Genomic DNA, 11,293 nt, shown 5'->3' on the forward strand with positions numbered 1-11,293 from the left:
GACTCAAAATTGTACACCTTAACTTTGTCCTCCCACCTCGCTTTTTAGCTTTTTGTTGTTTCTACTTATATATTATTGTATTGTCTATGTCTTCAAAATTTGTAGTAGTTATTATTTTTGATTGATTCATCATTTAGTCTTTCTACTTAAGAGTAGTTTACAGTGATAATACTCTGTGTTTTTCTGTATACTTACTATTACCAGTGAGTTTTGTACCTTCAGATGACTTCTTATTGCTTATTAATATTCTTTTCTTTCTGATTGAAGTACTCCATTTAATATTTCTTGTAGGACAGAGCTGGTGTTGAAGAAATCCCTCAGCTTTTGTCTGGGAAAGTCTTTATTTGACTGCCATGTTTGAAGGATATTTGCACTGGATATACTATTCTGGGGTAAAAGCTTTTTTCGTTCAGCACTTTAAATATGTCATGCCACTCTCTCCTGGTCTGTAAGGTTTTCACTGAAAAGTCTACCGCCATACGTGTTGGAGCTCCATATATTATTTGTCTCTTTTCTCTTGCTGCTTTTAGGATCCTTTCTTTATTTTTGACCTTCGGGAGTTTGATTATTAAACCCCTTGAGGTAGTCTTCTTTGGATTAAATCTGCTTGGTGTTCTATAACCATCTTATAGTTGATATTGATATCTTTCTCTAGGTTTGGGAAGTTCTCTGTTATTATCCCTTTGAATAAACTTTCTACCCCTATTGCTCTCTTTCTCTACCTCCTCTGTATAGGAGAAACTTTTAGATTTGCCCTTTTGAGGCTATTTTCTAGATCCTGTAGGTGGGCTTCATTGCTTTTTATTCTTTTTTCTTTTGTCTCCTGTGACAAAATCTCCTTTCAAATAGCCTGTCAAGCTCACTATTCTTTCTTCTGCTTGATCAATCTGCTATTAAAAGACTCTGATGCATTCTTCAGTATGTCAATTGCATTTTCCAACTGTAGAATTTCTACTATATTTTTTATTTTATTTTACTTTATTTTTTTTTTCCGATGGAGTCTCGCTCTCTTGCCAGGCTGGAGTGCAGTGCGACCTCAGCTCACTGCAACCTCTGCCTCCCGGGTTCAAGTGATTCTCCTGTCTCAGCCTCCTGAGTAGCTTGGGACTACAGGCGGGCGCCACCATGCCCAGCTAATTTTTATATTTTTAGTAGAGACAGGGTTTCACTATGTTGGCCAGGATGGTCTCAATCTCTTGACCTCTTGATCCACTCCCCTCGGCCTCCCAACATGCTGGGATTACAGGCATGAGCTGCCATGCCTGGCCTTCTGCTTTATTTTTTTAAAAATTACTAATCTCTGTTAAATTTATCTAATAACATTCAGAATGCCTTCTCTGTGTTATCTTGAATTTCTTTGAGTTTTCTTAACACAGTTATTTGGAATTCTCTGTCTGAAAGGTCACATATCGCTGTTTCTCCAGGATTTGTCTCTGGTGCCTTATTTAGTTTTACTGGATAGTCTTGATGTTTGTGGATGTTTGTCTGTGTCTGGGCACTGAAGAGTTAGGTATTTATTGTAGTCTTCATAGCCTGGGCTTGCTTGTACCAGTCCTTCTTGGAAAGCTTTCCGATATTCAAAAAGACTCGGGTGTTGTGATCTAAGCCGTATCTGCATTAGGGGGCACCCCTAGCCCAGAAATGGTCTGATTCTTACAGACACATAGAGGTACCACCTTGATGGTCTTGGATATGATCCAGAAGAATTCTCTAGATTATCAGGCAAAGACCCTTGTTTTCTCCTCTTATTTTCACCCACACAAATAAAGTCTCTCTCTGTTGTGAGCTGCCTGGAGCTTGGGGTGGGGTGACACAAGCACTCCTGTGGCCACCACCACTGGGATTGTGCTGGGTTAGACCTGAAGCCAGCACAGCACTGGGTCTTACCCAAGGCCTGCTGTAACCACTCCCTGACTACTGCCTGTGTTCACTCAAAGCCCTGGAGCTCTACATTCAGTAGGTGGCAAAGCCAGCTAGACTTATGTACTTCCCTTTGGGGTGGCAAGTTCCCCCAGGCCCAGAGTAGGTCCAGAGGTTTTATCCTGGAATCAGGGAACTAGAATCAAAAACCTTAGATGTCTACCTGGTGTTCTATTGTACTGTGGTTGAGCTGGCACTCAAACCAGAAGACGCAGGTTTTCCCACTCTTCCCTCCCCTTTCCAAAGGCAGAGGAGTTCTCATCCTATGGCTACTGCCACCTTAAGCCCAGAGGGGAGTGCTGCCAGACTACTGCTGAAGTTTCCTTTAGGCCCAAGTGCTCTTCAGTCAGCTGTGGTGAATGCTGCCTGGCCTGAGATACACCCTTCAGGGGAGTGGGCTCCCCTCTAGCCCAGGGCAGGTCCAGAAATGCTGCCCAATTGCCAAGTCCTGGAATCGAGAACCACAAAAGCCCACTTTGTGCTCTATCCCGCTGTGGCCGAGCTGCTACCTAAGGTGCAAGACAAAGTTCCCTTTGCTTTTCCCTTCACCTTTCTCGAGCAGAAGGAGTATCTCTCCATAGTCACCACAGCTGGGAATATGCTGAGTCTCACCTGAAGCCAGTAAGACTCAGAGTCTCACCCAAGGCCCAGGGCATACTATCTGGTTATCGCTTCTGGTTATTCAAGACCCAAGGGCTCTTTAGTCAGCAGGTGATGGGTCCTGCCAGGACTGGTTCCTTTCCTTCAAGGCAGCAGGTTCTCTTCTGGCCCAGGATGTGTCTAGAAATGGCATCTGGGGCCGGGCACGGTGGCTCACACCTGTAATCCCAGCACTTTGGGAGGCTGAGGTTGGCGGATCACGAGGTCAGGAGATTGAGACCATCCTGGCTAACATGGTGAAACCCTGTCTGTACTACACAAAATACGAAAAATTAGCTGGGCGTGGTGGTGGGCACCTGTAGTCCCAGCTACTCGGGAGGCTGATGCAGGAGAATGGCGTGAACCGGGGAGGCAGAGCTTGCAGTGAGCTGAGATCGTGCCACTGCACTCCAGCCAGGGCAACAGAGCGACACTCCGTCTCAAAAAAAAAAAAAAAAAAAAAAGAAAAAAAAGAAAAAAAAGAAATGGCATCTGGGAGCTAGGGCTTGGGAAAGAGGCCTCATAACTCTGACTGGTGCCCTTTCCTACAGTGGCTGAACTGGTATCCAAGTTGCAGGACAAAGTCCTCCCCACTCTTTCCTCTTCTCTCCTCAAGTGGAAGGAAGAGGTCTCTTTTGGAGCTGTAAGATGAGCAGCCTGGGATTGAGGGGGTTGCACAAACACTCCCTTACCCACCCCATCTGGTATCTCAGCAGGTTGTGTGCCCCCCAAGTCCACTGGCTCTGGGCCCAGTTCAGCAATAGGACTTGCCTATGTGTTGCAGTCTTTGTGGCCTAGACTGCCTTTCAAGTTTATTAGGGTCCTAGAGCACTTTAGCCTGGGGTGGCAAGGCTTGCCACAGCTCAAGTTCCATCTTCTGGGATGAGGAGTAACCCTCTAGCTAGAGCTGGTCTAAATGCTCCCTCTATGGGTAGGTGTCACTGAGTTCAGCCTGGTTTTGCTTTCTGGCATGACAAGGCAGCACTAAGTTCAATGCAAGTCTCACAATTACTGCACTTTCCCTCTCCCAAGTGCACAGATTCTCTCTCCATGCCATGCTGCTACTGCCAGGGGGTGGGGGAGGGGCGGTGTCAGCAATTCAGGACTGTCTTTCCTACTTTCTTCAATGCCTCTTTCAGCTAGATAAAGTTAAAACCAGTGCTCACCTGATTTTCTATTCTTATGAAGGTGCTTTTTGTGAGTAGACAGTTGTTAAATTGCTGCCCTTGTAGGCAAGACAATTGGTGGAGCCTTCTATTCAGGCATCTTGCTCTGCTCCTCCTTTTGAAGTAAGTCTTCTGTATTTTGTTTTCACTACTATCCTCTTTTTGCCTTTTCTTCTTGATATTTTTCATTATTTGAGGGCTTAAGCAGTTCTTTCAGCATTCATCCTTTTAACTGTCATTAATTTTTTTAACTGTCAAAATAGTTTTCCATATTAGCAACCAATATGCCTGCTTCCAGCTGGTCGAGGTTCAGTGAGTCTGCAGATTTGGTTGGTCTGTTTTGTTTTTCCATGTAAACAGTTCAATTTATCCACAAAATCCCAATTTTCTTGCTACCATCCCTTACCTAATTAATTATTCATCCTCTGCACAGAGTTGTCTTTTGAATTTGAATGCTTTATTTTTGATGGAATCATTCCTCGTTTTGATCTACCTAGTGTCACTGAGACTCAAGCCCTTTGGTAGTGATGAAGGCTGGCATCATACCATCCATGTGGTCACACTCATCTCCCTGCTTCAACCTGATGGGCTGCAGAGACATCTGGGCCCACAGCAGAGATTCCCCTAAGAACCCTGGGCAAGGAGAGTCAAAAGGACCCATCCATATGGTAAAGCTTGTTTTCCATTAGCTGAACAAACTGACATTTTCTAAAAGTGTGCTGCCCTTTGGTGAAGCTTATTAATAAAGCTCGTCAGTAAATGAGCTTTACCAACAAGTTTACACATTTCACCCCTTTGTAATCAACATCGTTCAGCTGCACTCTTAAGATTTGGAAAGGATGGGGCCGGGCGCGGTGGCTCACGCCTGTAATCCCAGCACTTTGGGAGGCCGAGGTGGATGGATCACGAGGTCAGGAGATCGAGACCATGCTGGCTAACACGGAGAATGGCGTGAACCCAGGAGCGGAGCTTGCAGTGAGCCGAGATCACACCATTGCACTCCAGCCTGGGTGACAGAGCAAGACTCTGTATCAAAGAAAAAAAAAAAAAGAAAAAGATTTGGAGCGGATGCCTTTTTTTTTAGAGATGGGGTTTTGCTATGTTGCCCAAGCTAGTCTTGAACCCCTGGGCTCAAGTGATCCTCCCACCTCAGCCTCTTGAGTAGCTGGGACGACAGGTTCACATCACTGCATCCAGCAGGAGGCTGATTTTTAAAGTTAGAGGAATTTCTTGTGTGGTCTCCTCTGGTACTATTTCAGTGTTTCACTCACTCCCTCCTAGTAATTTTATCATCCTTTCAAGTAAAACAGAAAAATCATGATGTGGCAGTTTTATACTTTGATGACCTCAGGGAAATACACTTACTGGTTGTCATGCCCTTATGTATTGTGTATTCAAGCTCTTGACTTTGGCCTTGGCCATGTGGCTTGCTTTGGCCAATGGGACATTAGCTAGTGTGGTGCAAGCAGAGGCTTAATACACACTTGCACATGGGGGCTTGTCCTCTTCAAATGTTCCTTGGAGCTAGACCACTGTATTAGGTTGTTCTTGTATTGCAATAAAGAAATACTTGAAATTTGGTAATTCATAAAGAAAAGAGGTTTAGTCAACTTATGGTTCTGCAGGCTGTACAAGCATGGTGCCAACATTGCTCAGCTTCTGGGGAGGCCTTGGGGAGCCTTTACTCATGGTGGAAGGTGAAATGGGAGCTTGCTCATCATATGGCAAAAGCAGGAGCATGGTCAGGGGGTGGTGTGCCATACACTTTTAAATGACCAGCTCTCACAAGAACTTAGAGTGAGAGTTCACTTATCACCAAGGGGATGGGATGGCCCAAGCCATTCACAAGGAATCTGCCCCCATGATCTAAACACTTCTCACCAGACCTCATCTCTAACATTGAGGATTACAGTTTACCATAAGACTTGGGTGGGACATCCAAACCATAGGAACCACTGCAGGGTGAAAAGCCAAGTGCAAGGAGATTCTGGAGGATGAGAGGCCATTTGGACATCCCAGCTGCAGCCAAGCTACCGGCTGAATGCAGTCGCGTGAGTGATCTCAGCCACCCAACGTGGAGCAGAAGCTCCTCCCAGTGGAGCTCCGTCAACCCCAGAATCATGACAAGTAATAAATCACGTAGCTACTGTGCTTTGAGATGGCTTATAACACCGCAATCGATAGCTGAGCTGTGTGTTAATAAGTTACTTTCTTCATTACATAGGGTGCTTACTTGAGATTTGCTGTTATGAAAGCATTACTGTGTGTACATATTTACCTTTGATAAAGATTCAGCTCCAAATTTATATTCAACTGAAATATCAGAGGGATGCCTGACACCTTGCAGTGTGCTTGGCCTCTGAGCTATTTAAAAACATATGTCACCCCGGTGCGGCCTTCTCCTCACTGACATGTCTACCAAGGAGCCTAGCTGGCTGGTGTTCTAGGCATTGCATGTCACATTTCTGAAAATGCTGACAGATTGTTTCACAGAATATTGTCATAATATCGTATTACTAAATCTCGAGTTGCCTTCATGGTAGCACATTTTTGCAGGGATTTGTCTTATCCTCTTAGGTATCTATGACTATGTTTATGCTTAATCCCTGAAATTGGGAATTCAATATTTCTGAATGATAATTAACATCTATAGATTTTGGTGTAGTTTTAATAATCGAATCAATAATTCTAAACTTATTTATTAAATGCATTAATGAGGTGCAAATTCTTTTTATTAAAATAAAAATGTGTATTTTTTTGTTTTCTTTTTTGAGATGGAATCTCACTCTGTCGCCCAGGCTGGAGTGCAGTGGCATGATCTCAGCTCACTGCAACCTCCGCCTCCCGGGTTCAAGTGATTCTCCTGCCTCAGACTCCCGAGTAGCTGGGACTACAGGTGCCCGTCACCACGCCCGGCTAATTTTTGTAGTTTTAGTAGAGATGGGGTTTCACCATAGTGAACAGGCTCATCTCAAACTCCTGACCTTGTGATCCACCCACCTCAGCCTCCCGAAGTGCTGGGATTACAGGCGTGAGCCACCACACCCAGACTAAAATAAAAATTTATTAAATGTAATCTTGAAACTAGAAAACTATAAAGAAAACAATTCACCTATAGGAAAAGTATGAACATTAACAGTGACCTGGTTAAATAAACTGTAGGATAGCTACACAATGGAGTTTTATTATTTACCAGGCTGTCTGTTAGTCTCTAGATAGATACCTGTTTTCTACCACAGAGTAGGACTTCAACAAATGTTGAATGAATAACTTGTAAATATCTTATGTGTGTGTACCTCTGAAATGATTAAAAAACTCTGAATGAAACCAATTTAAATTCATATGTACTTCAACATACTAATGTTAATGAAAAATGTTTATATAACTATAAAAAATGAGCAAGCTAAGTACTGATATGGAAAGGGTTCCTAGATATATTATTATGTCAAAAAAGCAAATTTCAGAATGATGTTTTTGGTATGCTACCTTCAGACTAAAAGGAGGAAAATCTGTATGTGTATTTGCATAGACCCATAATATTTTAAAATCTAAGCACAGGGTTGGGAAACTGGCACTAGGGGAATAAACACAAGAAGGAGACTTTCCACTGTATACTTTTTATACTTTCTGATTTTTAAACCATCGGAATATACTACCATTCAAAATACAATTTAATAGGCAAAATTTGAATCTATTTATGTTTTGCCTTTACACTTCTTTTGCAACTAATGAACATTTTTTCATTTGTGTGTTGACCAATTTACTTCTTCCCTGAGTATGTTTGCCCACATTGACATCTTAGAGGCTTTGCTTTTTTTAAAAAAAAAAATCAGCAAATGTTAAATCTTCTCCGCCCTTGACAGTGGACATATTTGCCCTCTGTCACCTGATTTTGCTTTCCTTTATGTTACTGCATTTTAGAGTGTGAAGTTTTTATGCATTCGTATCTATCTTACATGCTTTGACATTGCTCCCTTCCATCAGAGGTCTGACAAAGATTCCTTTCTATAATCTAGTTTGATAATTTTTGCTTTTTTGAAATTTTCATTAATTCATTTGGAATTCATTTCTGTGTGCAATTAGAAGATGATTAGGTACTTTTAAGAGTATCTAATCTTTCTTTTCCCATTGATCATATGAACTTCCTTATAGTATTTTTGGTTCTTATGCGTAATAATGTTCATTTATGTACTAGATGCTATGTTCTATTCCATTGATTTGCATCAGTTCCACTGACATGCATCAGTATCATAGTCTTTATCACAGATTGAGAATATTTTTTCACAAATGGTGGTGCTAGTACCCACCATGATCACCACAATCCTTTTCTTTGATGCTATCTCTTGTTTTATGTTTATTCATTCTCTAGTTCAGGTAAATAATTTTAACTTTCAGGAACATTCTGTTTTTTGTTGAGAAGTGGTCAAACCTATAAGTTAGACTGAGTAGAATTTGTTCCTTTAAAAAGGAGCATGGTTCTTGTTTCCATTTAGTCAAGCTTTCTTGTCACCGCCATTTTGTTTGATTGGTTGGTTTTCTTCTCTTGGGTCAAAAAAATTTCACATCAAAGGTATTTCTTGGTACTTTATGGTTTTTGTTTCTATTGTGAATGGGATCTCTTTTTATTATATTTTTCTGATTGTTCTTTATGTGGAAGAGTGCTATTGGTTGTATATTGACATCGAATATGGTCCTTTTGGTGGCTCTATGATCTTACTGGGAAATGATTTCCCATTTAGGTTTTCTGGGATTACAAGTTGTCTTGACATTTCAATTAGCCCAAAATTCTGTTAATTCAAGGAGGAGAAAAATCATTAATGGTATCACAATGGGCAATCAACTAGTTGGTTTAAATGTTTACTTTCCATCAATTTTAAGGTTTTGTGGATACACCTTGTACTTAAGAGATGTTATCATGGAACATTGCAAAAACAGAAATGCAAACATATGCCAATGAACTGCAAATACCTTCTCAGTCCTTGATCTTAGGTCCTTGATTTAGTGGCCCCAGTTTACTCTCACTCTGTTTGGACAATCATTGGTCAGAAAAGTGAGAATCCTAAAATGGAAAGGAAATAGAAGTCAGCAGAATGACGGAATTTGTGGCTGGCTGCAATTATCTGCCCAGATGTCTGAATCCATTCTGCATTTAATTTTGTTTTAATTGAAAAAGATTTAATACATACATATAAGAGATGAGATAACATTTTGTATAAATTTTAAATGTATAGATTATGTATATACTGGTTACATATGAGACCATCTTTCTGTTCTTGTAATACAGATACTAGTATTTAGAGATAAAGGACTTCTGTATGTAAGTTATAAAATTATATATTTATGTTGATAGAGAAAATGATAGCAAACTAGGGTGCACAAGGGAGAAAGATTAAAAATTGGAAAATTTGGGTAATGAGTATATATGGGTATTCCTTACCATGTTTACAAATAAGTTTTTTTTTTTTACATTTTTATTGCTCAGAAACAGAGTCTTCCACTGTTGCCCAGTTCTCACGCAGTGGCAAGATCGTAACTCATTGTAGCCTGGAACTCTTGGGCTCAAGTGATCCTCCTGCCTCAGCTTCTTGAGTGGTGATGACTATAGGCAGGCAACACCACACCTGGCTAATTTTTAAATTTGTTTGTAGAGATGGGATCTTGTGATGTTGCTCAGGCTGGAAGTTCTCAAGCTTTATGTCACCCATGCGCCATTGGCAGACCTGATTTAGTTTCCAAAGTGTGCAGGGCTGGGGCATTAATAGGCACAGCTGGAGCAGCTGGCTGAGATTCAAAAGCCTGCCAGGCTAAAGGATTTCCTTTGGGTTCACTGACACTGTTTAATGGATTACAGGTAAAGTCTTTAATCTGCTGTCTCTGAGTTATAATCAGCTCGTTCTGCTCCTGGAGTCTCTGCCCTAGCTCTTCCATCATTTTCTTGCAGAAAACATTGCTTGCATTTAGATCATTTATCGTCGAGGTTTGAAGTTTCTCTATATGTGACAGGAACCGATCCTTCTCTTTCTTGTGTTCTTGATGAATAGCTTGAACTCGAGCTGTCCATTTGCTTTCCTGACTATCAAGAAGCCGTGTGACATTATGGAAATCCTGGGGATATGGAGAACGGTCTTCTTTAAACTCGTGTGCATCTTTTAATATGCCTATGTTGGACTTGATCTGCATATTGCGCTGGATTTCTGACAGTTGATATTCTAATGCTGAATTCTTCGAAGTTAATTCTTTAAATTCCTTCATAAACATCTCCTTGACTTTTTCCATTTCATCAACTAGTTTCTCCTTTTCTTCTTTCCACCTATCAAATAACTTCAAAAAGTCTTCCTCTTTTGTTTTCTGCATTTCATATTCCTTGGAGAATCTGACCGCACTGGCATGGTGTGCAGCCTGTAGCTCAGACCTGGTGACCTGCAGCTTTTCCTTCAATACGACGATCTCGCTCCGGAGCTTCTCAATCTGTGCATTTTTCTGATACTCAAAACGAGAATTTTCTTCAGTGTGGCGGCGTTGAATGTGACTTTGTAGAAAAGCTTGGTTCCATAAAGGCCTTGTCGCAAAAATGGCACTGGTAATAGTTGGCTTTGGCCTCGACCATCAGCTGCTGGGTGATCAGCTGCTGGATCATCTTCTTCCTGCGTTTGCACTCTTCCTTGAGCGTCTTGATCTCCCCCGCCTGCTTGGTGAGCAGCTTCTTGCTCTGCTCGCCGTCACAGTGGCTCAGGCGTAGCCTCTCCTCCAGGGTGTGCAGCTGCGAGGTGAGGAACTCTTGTGAGTGCAGCAAGTACTCGATGGTGAACTGCGCCAGACGGATGAGCTTCAGCAGCACCGAGTCCACCCCCGACTGGCAGTGTGGGCACTTCTCGTCTTCCAGCTTGCAGAAAGTGATGTTCATGATGTTCTCCTGCAGCGTCAGCACGTCCACGGCCCCCGCCACCTTGTCCACGTCGATGGCGCTCAGCCGCCGCCAGTCCACACTCTCCAGCCGCGGCCTGAACTAGAAGAAGGGCAGGGGCCCCGAAGCCGCGCTGGGGGGCGCACAGGCCATGGAGGCTGAGCCCGCGGCGGCGCCGGCCACAGCGACGTCGGTCCCCTCTGGGCCGCTGGCGAGAAGGTAGTAGACATGCTTCTGAAAGGGCATGCTTGAAAGCCAATCCGCTGCCTCAGCTTGCATAGGAGGAGCCGGGCGGTCTCTACCCAGCCTGGGCAGCCTCCCGGGCCGCCGCCGCCACAGGGCTCAGGAGCGGGAGAAGGCCGGGTTCCTTGCTTTCCGCCGGCGGCGGCGGCCTAACGTCTGGGCGTCCAGGACGTTACTATGGCAGCGCCCAGGTCCGGACCTGGAGCAAGGGCGCGTCCGCCCGCGCGCGGTCAGCGTGCACCCAGAACCCTTAAAAACTTGGGTCGGGGCTGCATTCTGGGTTTTGGAGAGGCTAAAATATTTCTAGCATCAACTTGTAGACCTCAGGCCTCTCATTTCTATGGGTCTTCTGGGGGCGTCCAGTGGTTACCACAGAGATCAAAAAGCTGAGGAAAAGCTGGACATTCCTCAATCCACCAGG

The 11,293-nt window shown here is 43.2% G+C and overlaps 1 protein-coding gene across 1 annotated transcript; it reads right to left on the minus strand.

The window, feature by feature from the left end:
• Positions 1 to 9,419: 9,419 nt before the first annotated feature.
• On the minus strand, positions 9,420 to 10,989 carry LOC116484262 (cilium assembly protein DZIP1-like). The gene is given in 2 exon segments (XM_032753622.2): positions 9,420 to 10,274; positions 10,276 to 10,989. Coding segments are annotated over 2 exon segments (1,485 nt in total). The 5' UTR covers positions 10,909 to 10,989; the 3' UTR covers positions 9,420 to 9,422.
• Between the last annotated feature and the right edge of the window lie 304 nt (positions 10,990 to 11,293).

This window comes from Hylobates moloch, unplaced genomic scaffold (genome assembly GCF_009828535.3).
Source record: "Hylobates moloch isolate HMO894 unplaced genomic scaffold, HMol_V3 SCAFFOLD_15, whole genome shotgun sequence".
Taxonomy (NCBI): Eukaryota; Metazoa; Chordata; class Mammalia; order Primates; family Hylobatidae; genus Hylobates; species Hylobates moloch.